The sequence below is a fragment of the Aspergillus campestris genome (assembly GCF_002847485.1).
Source record: "Aspergillus campestris IBT 28561 chromosome Unknown P168scaffold_4, whole genome shotgun sequence".
Lineage (NCBI taxonomy): Eukaryota > Fungi > Ascomycota > Eurotiomycetes > Eurotiales > Aspergillaceae > Aspergillus > Aspergillus campestris.
Window position 1 is genome coordinate 921,184 of NW_020194339.1, and position 19,442 is coordinate 940,625.

General features: G+C 55.2%; 9 protein-coding genes across 9 annotated transcripts; 5 read left to right on the forward strand and 4 right to left on the reverse strand.

Annotated features, from left to right (window-relative positions):
- Positions 1-1,098: 1,098 nt before the first annotated feature.
- P168DRAFT_280530 (putative mucin family signaling protein Msb2) lies at positions 1,099-3,627 on the forward strand (the record flags this gene model as incomplete). Its single annotated transcript, XM_024835874.1, has 1 exon — positions 1,099-3,627. The coding sequence occupies one exon, from the start codon at positions 1,099-1,101 to the stop codon at positions 3,625-3,627; it is 2,529 nt and encodes an 842-aa protein (XP_024694215.1).
- Positions 3,628-3,734: 107 nt separating this feature from the next.
- On the forward strand, positions 3,735-4,311 carry P168DRAFT_127673 (uncharacterized protein). Its single transcript, XM_024832661.1, has one exon. The coding sequence runs from the start codon at positions 3,842-3,844 to the stop codon at positions 4,166-4,168; it is 327 nt and encodes a 108-aa protein (XP_024694216.1). The 5' UTR covers positions 3,735-3,841; the 3' UTR covers positions 4,169-4,311.
- Positions 4,312-4,410: 99 nt separating this feature from the next.
- Positions 4,411-6,111, reverse strand: P168DRAFT_303380 (mitochondrial fission process 1 family protein; the record flags this gene model as incomplete). The annotated part of the gene is made up of 4 exons (XM_024838750.1): positions 5,807-6,111; positions 5,059-5,629; positions 4,635-4,963; positions 4,411-4,423 (listed from the first exon to the last, which is right to left on the reverse strand). Exons 1-4 carry the CDS (start codon positions 5,941-5,943, stop codon positions 4,411-4,413), a joined length of 1,050 nt encoding a protein of 349 aa, XP_024694217.1. The 5' UTR covers positions 5,944-6,111.
- Positions 6,112-6,559: 448 nt separating this feature from the next.
- On the forward strand, positions 6,560-7,395 carry P168DRAFT_289080 (ATP19 family protein; the record flags this gene model as incomplete). Its single annotated transcript, XM_024836921.1, has 3 exons — positions 6,560-6,610; positions 6,776-6,900; positions 7,122-7,395. The coding sequence occupies 3 exons, from the start codon at positions 6,563-6,565 to the stop codon at positions 7,204-7,206; spliced, it is 258 nt and encodes an 85-aa protein (XP_024694218.1). The 3' UTR covers positions 7,207-7,395.
- A 391-nt stretch (positions 7,396-7,786) lies between these two features.
- P168DRAFT_303381 (uncharacterized protein) lies at positions 7,787-8,255 on the forward strand (the record flags this gene model as incomplete). The annotated part of the gene is made up of 1 exon (XM_024838751.1): positions 7,787-8,255. The coding sequence occupies exon 1, from the start codon at positions 7,821-7,823 to the stop codon at positions 8,253-8,255; it is 435 nt and encodes a 144-aa protein (XP_024694219.1). The 5' UTR covers positions 7,787-7,820.
- Positions 8,256-8,508: 253 nt separating this feature from the next.
- On the reverse strand, positions 8,509-9,536 carry P168DRAFT_289082 (FKBP-type peptidyl-prolyl cis-trans isomerase). Its single transcript, XM_024836922.1, has 6 exons — positions 9,211-9,536; positions 9,063-9,130; positions 8,905-8,965; positions 8,821-8,841; positions 8,693-8,734; positions 8,509-8,637 (listed from the first exon to the last, which is right to left on the reverse strand). Exons 1-6 carry the CDS (start codon positions 9,342-9,344, stop codon positions 8,598-8,600), a joined length of 366 nt encoding a protein of 121 aa, XP_024694220.1. The 5' UTR covers positions 9,345-9,536; the 3' UTR covers positions 8,509-8,597.
- Positions 9,537-10,644: 1,108 nt separating this feature from the next.
- P168DRAFT_317153 (putative LysM domain protein) lies at positions 10,645-12,530 on the reverse strand (the record flags this gene model as incomplete). The annotated part of the gene is made up of 2 exons (XM_024840080.1): positions 10,645-12,170; positions 12,236-12,530. 2 exons carry the CDS (start codon positions 12,528-12,530, stop codon positions 10,645-10,647), a joined length of 1,821 nt encoding a protein of 606 aa, XP_024694221.1.
- Positions 12,531-13,627: 1,097 nt separating this feature from the next.
- On the reverse strand, positions 13,628-15,256 carry P168DRAFT_309896 (protein-degrading AAA family ATPase MSP1). Its single transcript, XM_024839344.1, has 2 exons — positions 14,997-15,256; positions 13,628-14,932 (listed from the first exon to the last, which is right to left on the reverse strand). Exons 1-2 carry the CDS (start codon positions 15,060-15,062, stop codon positions 13,739-13,741), a joined length of 1,260 nt encoding a protein of 419 aa, XP_024694222.1. The 5' UTR covers positions 15,063-15,256; the 3' UTR covers positions 13,628-13,738.
- Positions 15,257-15,602: 346 nt separating this feature from the next.
- Positions 15,603-19,268, forward strand: P168DRAFT_266291 (mannose-ethanolamine phosphotransferase MCD4). The gene is made up of 5 exons (XM_024834958.1): positions 15,603-17,670; positions 17,724-17,911; positions 17,973-18,108; positions 18,183-18,291; positions 18,379-19,268. The coding sequence occupies exons 1-5, from the start codon at positions 15,928-15,930 to the stop codon at positions 19,191-19,193; spliced, it is 2,991 nt and encodes a 996-aa protein (XP_024694223.1). The 5' UTR covers positions 15,603-15,927; the 3' UTR covers positions 19,194-19,268.
- The last annotated feature ends 174 nt before the right edge of the window (positions 19,269-19,442 follow it).

Below are 19,442 nucleotides of genomic sequence, written 5' to 3' on the forward strand. Positions count from 1 at the left end.
GGGCGGCCTCAGGCCGGACCAGCCACTCGTTTCGTTTTCTTTCTTTCTTCCCCTTTTCTCTTATTTACTTCTCTTATTTACTTGTTCTTCCGATGGAATTATTGAATTATTGAATTGAGGAAAGAAACTGCGCCATCGAGTCTAACCAGAAACATCTCCCTCACTAATCTCTTCTTCCCCTCGATTATGCGGTAGTCATAGTTAGTCTCAATTCAGTCTCTCAATCTCTCACCTTCTTTTCCTCTTCCCTCTTTCCTTCCCTTCCCTTCTCTCTTTTCTCCTCCATCGTTCTGTTTTGATTCTTTGTTTGAATTCTTGTCTTCGTTTAATTCTAGATGTGGGAGCTGTGTGGATGTTGTTGTTGACGTAGCCTATCACTGTTGACCTGGACTCTCCTTGCGTCCAATTCTCCTCTCTCGTTCTCCCTACGGTCGCCCGCTTGGCTACCTAACCTAGTATGTATATCTCCTGCCACACCACACTCCACCTCTTCTTCTCTCCCGTCCCCTTCCTTCTTTTCTTCCTCCCCCCCCCAATCCTTCCTTTCCTTCCTTTCTTTTAATCGATTTTTTTTATTTCTTATCTCTGACAGCCAGGTCTTCAGATCCCTTCACTCCTTACTGCAATCTATACATTCGTTTCTTCAAAGGGGTTCCGTTGGTTTACCACGTCCCCTGCCGCTCTTTCATTGTTTATTGCACCTCTTCGCCAGAACTTGTACCTTCGCGTCTCCACCTCACATCCTCTCGATTTATCGCGATCTCTCGAAATCTTTGCCCCCGACCAAGTTCGTGTAATTGTCCGACGATCCTCGACCAGTCATCCCCCGGGTGCTGAAAGTGGAAACAAGAGCCAACCGCTAGGCTGGGACGTGCATATCCACAAACCGCCTCGCCAGTATCACCTTGCCTCCTCTATTCGCCAACCACCGGGTCCATGCAATCGCGAATTCGATAGTTGACGGTTACATTTGAACGGTTGGATCTCGCGACGGGGAAATTTTTGAGTCTTCAGACGGAGCCTGCGCTCTATCCACTCTTTCTTGTTGACTGATTGTTCTTCCCTCTACCCCGTCGACGGACGTTTGATACACCCACCATGGTCGCGTCCGTCGCCTCTTTTCTCGCGGCCTTCTTGTCCGTGGGAGGTCTGGAGCTGGTCGCCGCCCAGCAAGCCCCGGACTCCCACGCCATGAAGCGTCGGTTCGTCCCCAAACACATGAAGCGATATATCAACTACCAGAGATCCGAGGATGGAAAGCCGCTGGACGATTTCCTGGAAAAGGCCGGCCTGGGCACCAAGACCACCGCCGCCAACCCACCGCCGCCCCCGCCCACCGAGACCACCCTCCCGGCCGTCGTCGTCACCCTGTCCATCGACAAGGACGGCAAGACGCACACCATCTCCGGTCCCCTGCCCGCGGGCGCCACCATCGCCTCGGCCACCACCAATGTGGTCACCATCACCGGACCGGGGGCGGCCGCCGCCGCGCCCACGTCCCACAAAGACACCGTTCCGGCCCCGTCTGAGAAAGAAGCTGCCGCCAGCGATTCCACGACGCACCACGCGCTGACGGCGAACAAGGAGGCCCCCGATGCCCCGGCGGCCTCCTCGTCGTCCCCGGCCACCGATTCCAAGGACAGCGGCTTTCTGGACGATGTCAAGAGTTTCTTCGGCGTCAGCAGTTCCACTGACTCCACCGAGGCCAGCAGCACGACGTCGGATTCCAAGCCCGCTCCCTCGTCCGATTCCAAGGCTGCAGCCTCATCCGACTCGAAGTCCGCTTCCTCGTCTGATTCCAAGCACGCCCCCTCGGACGCGTCCAGTGCGTCCATCACCCCCACCCCCGAGTCGACGGAGGGCAGTTTCCTGGACGACGTGAAGAGCTTCTTTGGCGACACCAGTTCGACGGACTCCGTCAGCGCTACCAGTTCTGCGTCCGACTCCAAATCCGCCTCCTCGGCCGCGTCCGGTTCGTCGGTCACCCCGACCGCGTCGTCGACCGACGGGGGTCTCCTGGACGATTTCAAGAGCTTCTTTGGCGACCCCAGCTCGACGGATTCGCCGAGTTCCGGGACTCCTCCCGTGTTCCCACTGTCGTCGACGGCGGACGCGAGCACGACCAAGGCGTCATCGACCTCGACCCCAGGGGCGTCGTCCTCCAAGAGCACGACCAATCTGTTGGACGCGTTCACCGACCTGTTCAACCCTGACACGCCGGCTTCGTCGGCCACCCACGCGCCCTCGGCCAATGCCTCGACCTCGGGCCTGTCGGCCACCCCCACCAGCGTCCCGCTGCCGTCCACCTCCTCCGGACTCTTCAACCTGCCGAGCGAGATGAGCTCGCTGCTGGGATGGACATCGGGTTTGGAATCGTCCGGTCCCCAGAGCACCCTCCCCCCCGGCGCCGCGACCTCGAGCGCTCTTTTCCCCGGTGCGTCCAGCGGGTCCACGGGATCCGTGCCGTTTACCTTGATCAATCCGAGTGTTCCGACCACCACCCCCGGTGGTGCGTCCTCGACGGACGGTACAGGTGCGCATGGATCGACCACCGGGGGCTCGACCGCCCCTCCCACGGCCAAGCCCACGGGGAAGCCCACCAGCCCGGGGTCGCCGACGAGTGCCCCGTCCACCGCCCCGCCGACGCACCCGCCGTCGTCGACGAGCACGGAGACCCCGACCTCGACCTCCGAGACCACCTCGACCTCCACCCCGCCGCCGGAGACCACCGAAGCCCCGACGCCCACCCCCTCGAACCCCGATGACTGGGTCGACAATACCATCATCTTCGAGACCCAGACCCACGTGGTGCCAGACCCGGCGGCCACGCAGACCACCAGCGAGAGCACCAGCCAGCCGACTGCGCTCCCCGGATCGATCACGCCGCCGACATTTGGCAACATCCCGGAGAACTCGACCCTGATCCAGCTGGGGTTCACGCGCGAGCTGTCGTACGACTTCGTGGCGACCCACACCATGTCCTCGTCGCAGATCTTCCGCTACATCCCGCTGGGCCTGCAACACGCCCTGCGACTGGCGGCGGACCAGGTGGCCATGTTCGCGATCCAGCCGTACGGCAACGAATCGCGCGATGGCTACCTGACCACGCTCGCGATGGCTTATGTCCCCTGGGACCAGATCGACACCCTGCGGAAGTACCTCCACAACCCCATCTCCCCGCTCTACGAGCAGCCGTCGGAATCCGAGAAGCGGCTGTTCTCATTGATCGACCCCTCCATCCCCCTGCTGGTGAGCGGCGAACCCGCAGCCGGCGGCAGCAGCGGCGACCAGTCGGGTTCCAGCCACGGCGGCAGTGATGGCTCCGATGGCGATGACTCCCAGACCGATTCCGGGGATGCCGGGGCGAGCTCCAGCTCCTCCACCAAGGCCAGCTCCGTGGGCATCGGCTGTGGTGTGGTGGCAGGAGCCGCGGCCTACGGTGCGGGCATGTTCTGGTTGGCGCGTCGCTACCGCAAGAAGCGCCAGTTGCACCAGCGCTCGAGTTCGACCGTGGACCAGCAGAGCGAGGCCCGTGGCGCGGCTGGACGTCTTTCGCCCAACAGCCAGGGTAGCCGGGGGCCGATCAGTGCGCCGGTCATGGCAGAGAATTCACTGGGGTGGAACTAATCCTCTGCTCGGATTCATTGACATAAAAAAAAAAGTGAAAAAAAAAAAGAAAAGGAACAAACAAGAGACGAAGACAGAATGCCAACCGAGACATGGAGCATAGATTGTTGTGGGTCCATGGAACGCGCGGGTAGACCTGGAGACAGAACAGCGGGATGAATCTAGCTAATCTCGACGCATCCTCCACTGGCTTCATTTCTGATAATATTCAAACATGAATATGATCCCGTCCTGGGCGCGTGATTTTGTCATTTCTCCCAGATGTTTCTTTCCATCCATCCTTTCTTCTTCAATTCTTATTCCCCCTATGTTTTTGACTTTTCTTTTTTTATACAGCCATTTTTCTTCTTCTCTCGACATTTTTTATTTGATGGTGATTACCGAGCGAATACCTCCTAACACCGCAATCATTATACTTTTTTCTCCCCATTCTTTCCTATCTACTCTCCACTTTCGGGAAGTCCCCATACTCCTACTACTACTACTTACTACTCCTCTGCTCTGCTTTAATGGTTGGGTGGTAGGTATATCTGACGAGTGATGTCATCCTCCCCCTTTTCCTATCCTTCTTTCCTTTTTTTCTCACCTCTTTCCCCCCCCTTGTTTGAGGGCTATCTTGTTTGAATGTTTTGTACAGATGTATAGTTGCTGTAGAGCGAATGACCGTGTTGTTTCTGCATGGATGTCATGTCAATATAGTTTGATTTCTTTGTTATTGATTGATTGATTGATTGTGTTTAAAGAATGGGTGGATTTTTGACCCGTCTTCATATATGAGAGTTTTTAATATATATTGCTAGTATAAGTATAGTATATGGAATACCCATTTAGTATGTAGTATAAAGAAGAAAGAAAATAGGAAATGAGTGCCAAATGGTATGTATACATAAACAAAAGAAAGAAAAAGAGTGGTGTTTAATCAGACTTGCCCCCCTTCGACTGATCATCACGATCCTTTCTCCCCCCAAACACAGACCCCAACCCAGACTGCAACATCCCCAACACACCCCCTCACCACCACCCCCTCCCGCTCCCTCATACTCATCCGATGCTCCTTCGCGCGCTTCTTCTCCGCCTTATACTCCTCCCACGAGACACTAGCGGAGTCACTAGCAGCGGAGCCACCATTGCCATGGTTATTCTTCTCCTGCTCCACATGCAGCAACCGGACCAGCGTAGTAGAATCCTTATCAGGCGTATGCGGCGCAGGAGGGAGCGCGCGCACGGCGTCGTCGCCCGCGTAGGCGCGGATGGCTTCGCGGAAGGACCATTGCACGGCGTGCTCGACGGGCTCGTCGAAGATGTAGGGGAGGAAGGGGACGATTGCGAGGCCGAGCTTTACTTTCATTAGCATCCTCTCTGGGAGGAGTGGAAAGGGTGGAAAGGAAGAAAAGGGAAAGGAAAGGAAAGGAAAAGAGGGAAAATACATACCCCGATTGGAGACCACGTGCGCAGCAACGCACTCTTATAATCCTTGAGCATACGACCGGAGTGTTTAACCACCGTGTGGATGGTCAACGCAGGCAGCCCCATACTCGCCAGACCCTGAAAGACAGCCCGTTTGGCCATCACAACGCGGTAATCCTCGATCAGCGGGATGGACGTCGCGGGCCAAGGCGTGAGCGATTCCTGCTCTGCTTGCGATTGCGACTGCGCCCCGGACAGCGACTGGGAAGGACGTAGCGAGCCGGCTACATTCCCCGTCGCCATGCCCAGCACGACGTCCCCGTGCGAGACGGCATCCTTGTAGGACTCGCAGGGCGGGGCCAGCACGTCCCGGTTCCGCAGGTAGGCCTTGTAGCCTTCGTGGGCGACGTCGCCGATGAGGTAGGTCCAGGAGATGGCGTAGGCGGAGCGCACGAGGTAGGGGTGTGAGACGGGACGGAAGGACTCGCCTATGTCGGAGGTGTAGGCTACGTAGCGGTGGGCGGAGAGGAGGATGGTGCGGAGGCGGTTGGCGTAGCCGGCGTAGCGGTAGGGGGTGTCTGTTGAGTCTATGGAGCTGTTTTGTCTCTATGTTAGTGGTTGTTTATCTATGTATATGTTTGGGTATTAGGTGGTGGGTTGGTGTTGAGTGTATGGATAGATGGTCGTCATCTTGCGGGGAATGTAGGTATGTATGTGCGGGGATTCCATGTATGACAGATAACTGCCAGTGTTACTGTGGAGAAGAACATACTAAGGACCGTAGATATCATCGTAGAAAGTCCTGTCATCGTGATCGACGAGTTGCTGTAGTTGGGGAGACAGTTTCTCGCGAGGAATAGGCTTTGGGTCCTCCGGTGGGGTCTCCTCGTTGGGGGAGTTCCAGAGCATGGTGTTGCTTGACTGGTTATCAGAGGGAAGGAAGTAAGAAGCGTAAGGACTGATGGATGATATTGGTGAGGGACTATAGAACGAGAGAAGAAAAGGAAGAGGAGGAGAAAATTATCGAGCTAAGCTCGGACTATGATATATTACATACTAATGATCCTTAAAGTGGTTGATATGGTGAGGGAATGACCGCACGCAGTAATTGACATCACATCGTTGACTGCCCGAGGTTCCTTGGTTCTCTTCTACCTGACCGTGGATATCATGATGGATCAAGTCTAATTTTTACTTCTCACTCTGTATGTAGATCTCTAATTTATTTACACTCATTATTGTTTAAATAATTCTTGTAGATAAATAGAAAGGTCTCTATTCTCGAATATCTACCAGGATCGTCCGGATATACATCGGGGACTCCCGTAATGTCACATGATAATATCACATGACATGTATTATGTCATCTGCTGACTCACCCCAATCCCCGCTAAACCCCATTCGTGCAATCCGAGCCGCAACGGAACTCGCTCAAACTACACTCTGAGGAGAACCGTCAAGTCTTCATCCATCCTCTCGTCACTCCTCCTCTTCCCCTCTTCGTCACTCCCCACCCCAATCAGTCAACATGGTCGTCTACTACCAGATCGCCGGCAAGAAGGTCGGCTCTCACTTCGTACGTCTCCCTGCCTCCTGCAGCTGTCTGCCTGTCTGCCTGTCCACCGGCCTTCCCTCCCTGTCCGCCAATCTCTGTGGATAGCCGGACCGGCCTGTCGGACGACACGACACAACCCATTGGTCGTTCCCCCAATTCGATCGTTTGCTAATAATATCTGTACAGCTCGCCATGGGTGTCCTCGGCACAATGTTCGGTGGTGTCTTCCTTGCCACCCGCGGCGGTGGTGAGAAGAAGCAGGCCACTCCCCCCATCCAGGCCGCCTCTAAGGATGAGGAGACTTTCATCCAGTACGTCTCTTGAACTTCCATTCGCATTCACAACATCATCAATGGCTCTCAACATATCGCCATCGCGAATGGACATTCCCGTTCGACGCTCCGTCTCGGAGAAGCGGAGCCGAACCAAGGGAGAAACTCGCGATTGAGGCCAGCCCAAGACAACCAACAACCACAAGTATCAATCGCAAGAAACAGTCACTAACAACTGAACAGAGACTTCCTGAAGCAAGTGGACGGCGGCGACAAAAAATAAACCGTCTCCTTCCGTCACGAGGAACGAACCGAGGACGAACGGCCCCACAGTCAAGTCATTGATTGAAACGAGCTCGACACTTGCGATTCACGACGAGCGCACTTTCCTTGCGTGATGGCTGTGTGGAGGGATGATGGGATGACCTTCGTTCTTGGGTGTTGGACCGACTGCTGGTGATTGCTATTGTTATTGCCGGTGGTGAGGTGTGTGATCTGTACATATAGAGGTATACACCGTTTTTCTCAGGTGCATTGTTTTATTATGGGTAGCTGTCGGATTGTAGCCAGATGTAGCCAGATGTAGCCAGATGTAGCCAGGTTGTAGCCAGGTTGTAGCCAGGTTGTAGCCAGGATTGTATCCTGCACTCGTAGCTGTCACGGCTCCTAGCAGTCCACTAGATTGGTCATGTCCGCAGTCAGGGTCATAGGCCATTCAACACCATGACACAAAAGATAGTACATATTCTCCATTGACATTCATAACCCTATAAAACCCAACCAGCCCAATCCATCCTGCAGGCATAAAACAAAACCACCACAAGATCGACCCTCCCAATCCGCTTAGTCACCACTCCAACCACACTTAAAACAGTGTACGTAGTATAGTGTACCTGATACTCTCACACAATCTCACTCCCATTCCCACCCCCACTCCTATACAACCAAGAAAAAGCAGAATGCAAAAATTAAACCCAATCCCCTTCCCCCTCCCCCTAACCCTAGGAACAGACATCGTCCACCTCCCCCGCATCACCCGCCTCGTCACCCGCCCCGGCGGCTTCCTCACGCGCTTCACGCGTCGCATCCTGCACGAGCAAGAGCAGCGCGATTTTCGGGCCCGGTTTGGTCTTTTCCCTGTCTCCCCTCCTACTGTCTCTTCTGCTGGGGATAAGAATGATAAAAACGGATCGGCTACACCCCCCCAATTCCCCGTGTCGGGCGACATGACGCGCTGGTTGGCGGGTAGGTTCGCCGCGAAGGAGGCAGCGCGCAAGGCGGCGCCTGGGGGAGCGGCTAGTTTGAGCTGGAAGGATGTGCTTGTGAGGGCTGGGGAGGAGAAGGGTGGGGTGAGGGGGCGCCGGAGGTGGTGTTTTTGGGGAGGGGGAGGGTGAGCCTGGGAGGGTGGGGAGGTTGTCGATTTCGCATGATGGGGAGTATGTTGTTGCGACTGTTTTGGCTGCTGGTTGAGTTGTGTTCTTACTGGGCTTTATTGGGGGGTTGGTTGTTGAGGAGGGATGTCTGGATTGAACTATGGGGATATACTGGGTTCTTGCGGGCTGTCTTGTATCTGAGAAGATGCGGTCTTACGTCTGCGGGATTATGCGCAACGCGAATACACGGATTGATTCGGTATAATCAATGACATTACCCACGACCAACGTCTTTTCGCCGCTACATACAGCTATGTCACCGTCTTCATCCCACCTTCGATACACCCCCGACAACGTTATACGTTATACCGTCTTGTCGTTGATGGAGAGAAGCTCGACCTCACTGCAGCTTCAGTCAGTCGCGCTGATAGTACGTGCATGATGAGGAGGGCACTTACAACACGAGAGTCGAGTTCGCGGGGATCAAGCCGGGGAAGCCGCTGCGTCGAAAGAGTCAGTGTACACACTCGACGGGTCCGATTGAAAGACTGCGCGACAAACGGAAGATCAGAAAAGGAACACATACCGAGACCCATATCCGTACTCGCTGTCTTCATGTTAGCGACATCGTTCAGGGAAAATATCTATCTGATAAGAGGGCAAGACTCACGGATCGATAGTCAAAATAGCCTTCTCTCCCAGACTCATCTGAAGCACGCCTTCATCCCAGCCTACATTCATCGAATGATCCTGTCAGCTCTGCCACGCCCATCGCATTCCACCCAACAACACCTCGCCCCAGACCGAAAGCGAAGCCAAGTACAATACCTTTAATCACCCGTCCAATCCCAATAGAAGTAGTCAGCGGCTGGCCGCGGTCGATAGAGCTATCGAATCTATCAAACGAACCATTCATTAGTCTGGAGAACCCCCCCCCCCCCCCCCCCCCCCTCTGACTTTAGGAAAGAATACATACTTCTTGCCCATATGATGGTTATCAGGACTGGACGGATCGTGCAGACACCCGGTGTAGTGGATGGCTACGTTGTCGCCTTTCTGGGGGATATCAACGCCGTTGCCTTCTCGGAGGAGGGTTTTGGTGACGCCCATGATGATTTGTATATATGGGTTCAGATAGTATCGATTGATATGATTGCCTTCAGTCAACCGAGCAGAAACCAAAAAATAAAGAGAGGTGACGAGGAGGAAGATCAGGGAGGGGGAGAGAGAGGCGGGGCAAGTCAATCTTAGCTTCTTAAATAATTCTTAAATAAATAATTTTTAAAAAAAGCATCAACATCCAAGCAGTCGTCAGGGCGGGGTTAAAATCGAAACTAAGTTTATTACTTGGTGTTATTCTATTTGATATGATGTATGTGATAGACAAGTTACAGCCCTGGCTATTAGCCAGTCGTTGCCGGCTTAGTCCTGTCCTATAATATCGTCATCTGCTTTCCCTGCGGTTTGATAAGTAGGTAGGTAATTTGACTACCGCCACCATACTATCACATCACATCATTCTAGTGGATTACTGCAGTTCAGGGTTTACTCTTGGGATCTACTACCTAGGATTATACCGACCTTACAACGAGACACGGGCTCCCCCTCTATCAACCCTGATTGGTACATGAAAATGAGCAATAGCCGCCGCGGATGGCATGTACGAGGATAAGGTAAGGTTATAGGCTGGGTGATATGATAGGTAGCTTTTGCTTTGTCTAGTCTATTGCAAGTTCATGTCTGGGTCTATCTACTTGTCTATCTCCTCGGAGGACTAGCCTTGATTACTTACTTACTCTTTAATTAAGTATGTAGTAGGTGGGAGGTATAAAGTAGCTAAGTGCGGGGTGACGGGTCGGTTATGAACTAGTTCTCGTGGACTTGATAAGGTTAGTTGGATGGAGTAGTTTGATATTGATACTTATCTAAGGTATATAGATGTTATCAGTAGACTTTATTGATATATGAGTAGTATAGTATATTCTCACAATCCATAACAAATTATCAGATATAAGATGAAAAGTCAAGGATAATTAATACATATAATAAGGTAGATCAATATGAACAGTTACATTAGCTTCTAATCTATGCTTATCGCCATCTCGTATGCGTCCAATCGCCATGAAATATAAAAGCACCACCCAAATATCGGATGATCTCGCACAACAGGAAAGAGATAGATACAAGAATTGAAGGAAATAGGAATCTCATAGGATTCTCCAAATACAATGAATGACAAAGCCAACAGTATGATCCTGTCGCGCCGCTACGCTATGCGTGCAAGGGAGGGAGTATCGCAAAAGCTCGTCAAAAGCCGTCAGAGTACAGAGCCCAGGCGTGGATATTGAAAAGGAGTGTGCGGTCAAGGGCAATCGACCATATTGTTCGAAGGAGTGAAAGGGTGGAACGGCTAATCGTCTTTGTACCGGTCTCCCACACGAGTCCGGCTCGTGCTGGTCGACGATGGGTTCGACAACCCTCGCCGCGTCGCTCCATCGTGGAAGCTGGAGCTGCTGCGGTTGAAGTCAGCCCGTCCACGTGGGTCCGCGAGGAAAGCCGAGTCCCGTGACGAGTTCCGGGACTCCATGCCGTCGTTCAGTTCGATTAGATCCCCGCGTCGTCCACCGGTCCGACCCGGGGCACTGGTCTGGTAGCTCTGCGCCCGCTGGAGCTCCCCCAGGCTGTTCTTCGCTCGCGTGGTCACCTTGCGCATCCACCCCTCGAAGGCACCGCCGAGATTCTCCAGCCCCGTGGTTGCGTTCGAAACTGAGGTTGAGAGGTGTTCGGAGGAGTCCCGAAAGTCTGGGGCCGGAGTGGGAGGGGCCAACGTAGGCATGTGCTGGGCGAAGAACTTGCTCAGCCCGTCGGGAGCCGGCCCGGGAGCCGTCGCATTACGATCCAGAGTGCCTACTCCCGGCACGGTGAGCTGGATATTGCTCCGCTGACGACGGTGTCCCCCGGACAGGGGCGACTGGGTGGCCCGGGACGCAGTCGGCGACGACGGAATCCCGGACGGGGTCGATGCAGACGACGGCGGCTCGATGGGTGACGAGGATGTGGATGTGGTGTCTGTTCGCCCTCGGGCAGTGGTCGACGGCCGCGCAGAGCCAGTGGTTGACACCGATTTCCGCCGAGTCCGAGGGAAAAACCCAAGGGCTCTCCGAGGGACGCGGCCGATCTCCACCGGGGCGGAGAACCCATCGATTTGCACCATTGATTCGTGCTTCCAGACTCGATCCGCCTCGACTTCGACCGCCGTCTCCGGGAACGAGGCGTGTTGCGGCGTGCTTTCGCCCGAGGTCGTCGACGGCACAATCGAGCTGCCCTTGAGGTCTTCTAGGGAATCCTGTTCGGCACCGTTGCCTTTCAACGGTGGCGTCGGCGGTGGGATCGGTCGACCCTTCACGGTGCAGGACTCGACCGGCAGGAGGACGGTCTTGCGGCCTTGGATGCTGTCACTCGGCCAGAAGCCATTGGCTTTCCGAAAGATTGCCGGTTGACAGCCATACCGGATGGTCACGCCCGTGATGCTGTCCGTCGGCTGCACATGGTGGATGTAGGCCAGAGCCTCCTCGTCTTGCTCCGGGTCAATGGCCGAGTGCCCGGTCTGGTCACAGGAATCCCGTCTCTTGTGTCGGCGATCCCGACTCCATGTTGGGACCGGATCGGCCAGCAACAGCGCCTCCCGCTTCTTCGCCTGCACCAGCGCTCGCCGTTCTTCCCGGGTCCCGGCTCCGATTTCGGGCGACGCGGGGGCGGACGGACCCCACGCCGACGGAGCGGACGCGGGCGTCGGGGCTTTCGAATACGGATCAGGGCGAGACGGTTTCCGAACGTGACCCCGGGGGTCTCCGTTGGGGGCCGGGTGGGCGACGTCGCTGCCGAGGAACGACGACGCCAAACTCTGGAGGGACGACCACGACGAATCGAGGAATCCTACGGGAGGACACGACAACTCAGCTCGAGCTCCACTGAAGGGGGTGGATTAGCACGAAACGCACCTAAAGAATCCTTGGACCAGGCACGGTTGGGTGGAGAGGTGGCCCGTGAGGGGTGGCTCATCGGAACCGGGGAGATGCCGCGGGAGGGTTGGGAGGAGGGGGTCGAGCGGCCGGAGCGCGTGGGGGGCAGGTCGGGGGAGAGAAAGGACAGCCCCGAGGACTGCAGCGGCTTCCCATTCACATCGTCGTCGTCGTCCTCGGTCAAGGAGACCAGGCGGCGGGTGCGCGAGCGGATGGCCGAGGAGGTATTGGTGCTCGATCCCGGAGTGGTGGAGGCCGATCGGTGGGAACTCATCCCTGGCGACCGGAGGAAGAGGAAGATTTGAGACGAGTGGTATATTCAGCCCCCCTGACGAGACCTGACGGAGTGAGATGAGATCGCCAAGGCACGGATTGCCATCGGAGGTCCCTACGACAGGACATGTGTCATCCAGGCCTCGAATCGCATCCGTGTCCTTTCGTTTTCTTGATTCTTTATTATTTCTTTTTTCGGTTCTTCTTGCGAAACACACGACAAACGCAAAAGACGTCCGGTGTAATCCGAAGAAGTAAGTGAGGGATTTGGCAGTGAGGTTGATTTGAAAGAATGAAGACCAGCCGCCAGACGACGTAATGAAGGGACAGGAAGATAAGGAGGCTGCAAGGTAAGGACGACGGTGGTCAAGTTAGGAATGGTTTGGTTTAGTGGGAGAGGCTAACGCGGCCCACTAGGCGGTTCGTCGACAAAGGGAGAGGGCGAGTATCCTGGCAGGCGGGGTTATAACGGAATCACCAGGAGAGTCGAGACTAAGGAGAGAATGAGGAGGAGAGAGGAGAGGAGAGGAGAGGAGAGGAGAGAATGGATGGAGCGGAGAAGCAAAGGTGAGTCCAGTCTTGCCTCCAGAATCCTGACTAACCCGCAATCAGCCTGTCTGCGGTGATCGACACGGTATGGATACGGTCGGTTTTTTGTATATTGATGTTATATATAGCACCAATACAATGTCTATATCTTAGGATACAATGGCGAGATTTTACCAGAATTAATTGGACTCTCAATGATTGCATCTGCCGCGTATCACGAAGCCAACTGGTCAGTCTATGTACAGATCACGTGGATATGAGGGCCGTTTTGGGATCATTCTAGACGGAGTTGGACTGTACTTTCTTCTTGTTTGCCACCCTCAAATGATCGATAGGGTTTATTAATTTTACTTTCATTCGATAATTATATACAAACTTTCTAATTGTTGCAGGAGCTGTCAGGCCACTCATTCAGGCGTCTCGCGGACGACATGTATAACCGCTGAAGCGGAGCCGCACCCCACGCTTGGTTGAATAACGCACCTAGAGTATATTAGGTAGACTGAAAGATAAGAAGAAATACTAAACAATATTCTCTATCAAGTCATTCGTAAATTGATAAGAAGCTAACTGGTATTATATCCAACAAACGCCACCCCGGCTGCTGTGTACAAGTGTTATAGACAGGAGAGAGATCCCACACCCCTTCTGATTAATGCCTTACTCCGGCGGTTCGGCCATATCCGTAGAAGGCCGCGTTTCGCCCTCAGATACGCCTTCCGACTCCGTGCTCCACTCCTTCTCCGAGTTGGCTTTGCTGGACAGAGTCGTCGGCAGCTGGGACGGCGGGGGGATCGCCCGGATGCTCCCTGCACGGGCCGAAAAGTCCTCCGTCCGCAGACCGCGGACCTCGTTCGGGTCGACGGACGTCATCTGCAGTCCGGCTGCCTTCTTTTGTCGGATCAGTTCGCGGACCGGGACCATCGCGGCGTCGCGGCAGGCCTCCTTGATGTCGCTGCCCGACATGCCGGCCGTGGCCTTGACCAGGTAGTGCACGTCGAAGTTCTCGCGGTCGATCTTGGTGTCCTTGAGGATCAGACTGAGGATGCGGAGCCGTTGTTGCGCCGGAGGGAGGACCACGGGGAACTTCTTCGGCATCCGGCGGAGGATGGCCTCGTCGATGTCCTGGATCCGGTTGGTGGCGCCGAGCACCACGATCCGCTGCGGCTCGCCCGTCGAGTTCGCCGACGTCAGACCGTCCCAGTGGGTCATGAACTCGGCCTTTACCATGCCGCTGGCCTCGTGCTCGCCGCTCCGCCGCGTGCCCAGCACCGCGTCGATCTCGTCGATGAAGACGATGGAAGGCTGGAGCTTCCGAGCCAGCGAGAAGACGGCGTTGACCAACTTGTTGGAGTCACCGTACCACTTCTCGGTCAAGGTGGAGATGTGCAAGTTGATGAAACAAGCGCCACTCTCATGGGCTAGGGCTTTCGCAAGCATGGTTTTGCCGCACCCCGGGGGGCCGTAGAGGAGGACGCCGGACGGGGCGGTGAGGAGGGACGAAGTCGAGGCGTAGAGATGCGGCATGGTCAAGGGGTAGATCACGGACTCCTTCAACTCCTCGATGATCGTGTCCAACCCCCCAATATCCTCGAACGAGACGGGAATGTCATCCGGGGCAACCACGTCCATTGCGACGGCCTGCTCGTATTGGTTCAGGGTCAGTTCCGCCTTCTTTTGCCGGCGTGAGCGCTTGTCACCGCGACGTGGCGACTCATCGTCCGAGTCCTCGGTCCCATCGAGCCTCCGTAGAATGGCTGCTGATTTCTTTCGTTGTTCATCTTTCTTCTGGCTCTCGGGGTCGAAGTCGAGGCGAGACAGTAGATAGCGGATGAGGAAGTATGCGGATGCAGACTGTCCGTCTCTCATCATTAGTTTCGGTTCAAATCCAGTGCGGAGAAGGACGGTCTGGGCTCACGGTGCCTGCCACCATCACGAGTTCCTGCAAGAACTGCTGCCATCGTGGACCGCGTGCGGACGCCATTGCGACAGTCGATGGGAAGGATGAATAGGATCCCAGATGGATCTTAGGTATTTTATAGCAGATCAATGGAAGGGAAGGAAGATAATAAAAGATAAGAAAATGACAGAAGATAATTATAGCCCGCGTCGAGCAACGGGAGGCAAAGTAAGTCGAGAGATAGATTGAAGATTGAAGATGAAGATAGAAGATTGAAGTGGTAATGATGAGGTCGGGGAGTTACAGCAGTTACAGCAGTTACAGCACTGGATTTGCCGACCGTTGGGTCCACGTCACATGTCAGGGAGATGCCGCTCACCGCCTGCCTGAATTGTCTATCAGGTACGGCATGTATTACGGTACCGTATTCAATACCACTTTCGTATTGATCATGACATGTTTTCACACTATCTTCGTGCTATTTACCTAGTAGTAGACTCAATTCTATCTTGCCCTATGGCGATCTAAACTATACTCCAGAGTATCTCTCGATAAATGAAATCTACAAATAAAGTGGTGTCGACTCCACAGTCCTGAATGCCAGGTCCGCCTCAAGGTCCCCCGGGCGGAACCCCTATTGGCCCACCGCGGACCTCGAACGCGCGCCAACTGGCTTTCTGCTTTCTGGAACGTTTCCAATTCTGTTGCTTCATCTCTCTTACCTTACTTCACTAACGTCTAGGTCGATCGTTTCTTCGTCGCATTGAGGATGCTGCGGCAATTGGCTTGCTTGTCCGCTCATCATCCCTGTGTATCGCCATCCACTGTTCTTTTCTCTCGTGATTACTGTTCTTGTTTGTTGTGATCATTGGACGGACCTACAAGACCATTATTACCTTAGTCGGGGTCTCTCCCCTTTCGTGGATTCCATATCCTATACCCATCCACGATGGCTCGCCTCAGTCGGGGGTGGTTTCTAACCCTCGCGGTGGTCTTCCACCTCATGTACGCCTATTCGATCTTCGATATATACTTCGTGAGCCCCATTGTCAGCGGGATGAAGTCGTATCGGGTCGAACGAGATGCCAACGCCGATGCGCCGGCGAACCGACTGGTCCTGTTTGTCGCCGACGGGTTACGCGCAGACAAGGCCTTCCAGGCGCTACCGGACCCGGACGAACCGGCCGACGTCGAGAACTCGGAGCCCGTCTACCTCGCGCCCTTCATTCGATCCCGCGTCCTCTCCCACGGTACCTTCGGCATCTCCCACACGCGCGTCCCCACCGAATCGAGACCCGGACATGTCGCCTTGATCGCCGGTCTATACGAGGATGTGTCGTCCGTGACGACGGGGTGGAAACTGAACCCGGTCAATTTCGACAGCGTCTTCAACCGGAGTCGGCACACGTGGAGCTGGGGCAGCCCGGATATCCTCCCCATGTTCAAGGAGGGCGCGGAACCCGGCCGGATCGATGCGGACATGTATGGAGAGGAGGCGGAAGACTTCACGTCGGACGCAACGCTGCTTGACATCTGGGTGTTCGACAAGGTCAAGGAGCTCTTCGCTGCGGCGAAGAAGGATCCCGCGCTGGATGCGACGTTGCGTCAAGATAAGCTGGTGTTCTTCTTGCACCTGCTGGGGCTCGATACGACCGGCCACGGCTACCGTCCCTACTCCAAGGAGTATTTGCACAACATCAAGGTCGTGGATAAGGGCGTGCAGGAGATCACGAGGCTCGTGGAGGATTTCTACGCCGATGACAAGACCGCCTTCGTGTTCACTGCGGACCACGGGATGAGCGATTTCGGAAGCCATGGCGATGGCCATCCGGACAATACCCGCACGCCGTTGGTTGCCTGGGGCTCCGGTGTCGCCAAACCGCAGTACGTCCATGACGGCGCGGTGTCGGGACATGAGGACGGGGTGTCGGCGGACTGGGGACTCGACACCGTCCGCCGCAATGATGTTGCCCAGGCGGACGTCGCGGCGCTCATGGCCTACCTGGCCGGACTGGACTTTCCCACCAACTCCGTGGGCCAGTTACCGTTGGAGTATCTCCAAGCGGGCCCGAAGGACAAGGCCCTGGCGGCACTTGCCAACACCCAAGGGGTCCTAGAAATGTACCGCGTGAAGGAGGGGCAGAAGAAGGCCGCGCTGCTACGGTACACGCCGTTTGAGCCCCTTCACGATCGGGGTGATGATTCGGTGGACGATCACCTGGAGGAAATCAAGTCTTTGATTGCGAACGGCGCGTATGACGAGTCCATTCGCCTCTCGGCGACGCTCCTGGCAACGGCTCTGGAAGGCCTGCGCTATCTGCAAACCTACGATTGGCTCTTCCTACGGACGATCGTGACGCTCGGGTACCTGGGCTGGATCGCATATGCGTTGACGACCGTCATCGATCTGCACGTCTTGCACGGTGCCTCGGACTCGAACCGGACGGTGACGAGCACGATCTTCTTTTCGTCGATCCTCGTCGCGCTCTTTTCGGTTTTCCTGTATCAGCAGTCCTCGTGGCGATATTACTTCTACGCTTTGTTCCCGGTCTATTTTTGGGAAGAGGTCTTTGCCCGGCGGAAGGCCTTGGCTGCGGGTCGTCAGATACTGTTGTCCCACGTTACCTCCGTGCGGGGATACTTCTCGTTTGCGGTGCAGATGGTCGTTTTCGTGGGCGTGCTGGAGGCACTGGTATGTTGGAGCACAACCACACGGACGGTGGTATTGACTGACCGGGTGTACAGGTGCAATCCTACTTTCAACGCGAGATCTATACCGTCTGCTTCATTCTTGGCGCGTTCTGGCCGTTCATGTATGGCACCAAGGTGGTGAAGAATCACGGCATGCTGTCTGCGTCATGGGTGGTCGGCTGCCTGTTGATGAGTAGCTTTACCTTACTGTCCGCCAACAAAGTGGAGGATGTCGACATGATGTAAGCGTTGACCCTGTAAACCTAAACACGCAAGTCGCCACTCTCTAACGTGTTCCTGCAGCACATATGGTGCCCTGCTCATGTTCTTCACGGGCTTGCTGTACCTGCTGTTCGAAGATGCGATCCTCGCGAAAGATGCCCCGACCAAATCCACGGAGGTCTCGCGCTGTGGGTCGCGGACTGTCATGGGAATCCAGGTAAGGAGCCTACCCGGAGGCATCCCAGGCCTCCGCTCCCTTGTTTAGGCGGAACCGCCACTGACGTGCGATAGGTTGGGATGGTGCTGCTTGCCCTGATTGTCACACGTTCGAGTGCCCTGTCTCTCCAGGCGAAGCAGGGTCTGCCGTGGGGCAACCAAGTGGTTGGCTGGGGTGTGCTAGGTACGTTGGTCCAGATGACAGACTTTGACTTTTCCTCGCCTCGTGTTTCGGAGTGTTTCGGCCGTTTGCGCTAACACAGTGTTTTAGTCGCGTCGCTTATGCTGCCCTTCCTGCATCGTCTGTACCCGAGCAGCCACTACCTCCACCGATCGATGATCCTGTTTCTCACCTTCTCCCCCACATTCATCATCCTCACCATCTCCTGGGAGGGGCTCTTCTACTTTGTGTTCTGCATGACGCTCATCACGTGGGTTCGGCTAGAGCACGCGGTGTATCAGCACACGGCCGCACCAACCACCCGGACGCACGATTCTCAAAAGGGCAAAGATTCCGATGCGCGCCCCCAGCCGAGCCCCCAAGCGACGGCGATCGTGCAGGGCCAAGCGTACAGGTACCGGACGCTTGGCGTTTCAGATGCGCGCGTGGCGCTCTTCTTCTTCTTCCTGCTCCAATCCGCCTTCTTCAGCACCGGCAACATCGCGTCCGTGTCGTCCTTCTCGCTCGAGAGCGTCTCCCGGCTCATCCCGGTCTTCAGCCCCTTCAGCCAGGGCGCGCTCCTGATCCTCAAACTGCTGATCCCGTTTGCCATCATCAGCGCCAACCTGGGCTTCCTCAACCGCCGGCTGGAGGTCGCGCCCAGCGCGCTCTTCATGGTCGTCATGTCCATCTCGGACGTCATGACGCTCAACTTCTTCTTCATGGTCCGCGACGAGGGCTCCTGGCTCGACATCGGCACCACCATCAGCCACTTCCTGATCGCCAGCTTCCTGTGCACGTTCGTCGCCGGCCTGGAATTCCTCAGCGAGGTCTTCGTTAGTGGCGTCGATCTAGGGTCTCCGGCCAAGGGTGTTACCGTGGATGGATCGGCAGACGATGGCTCGACGGGGAAACAACCGAACTAATATTTTCCCTTCCCTTTTACTTTATTCCCTTTTTTTTAATCCTTGCTTTTGACTTTGATCGCTGTGTATATGAGTACCGCTATAGACACTAGATATTCATTTATTCCTTCTACAACAGAATAAAATCCCACCACTTAAATCAATACCCATTGGCCACAAACCTAAACCAAGTAGGTACCTTTCGGTACATACCCGATCCTGAGGGGCCAGCCCTCCCCCCATTCGACATCATACGTCAGACATATATTA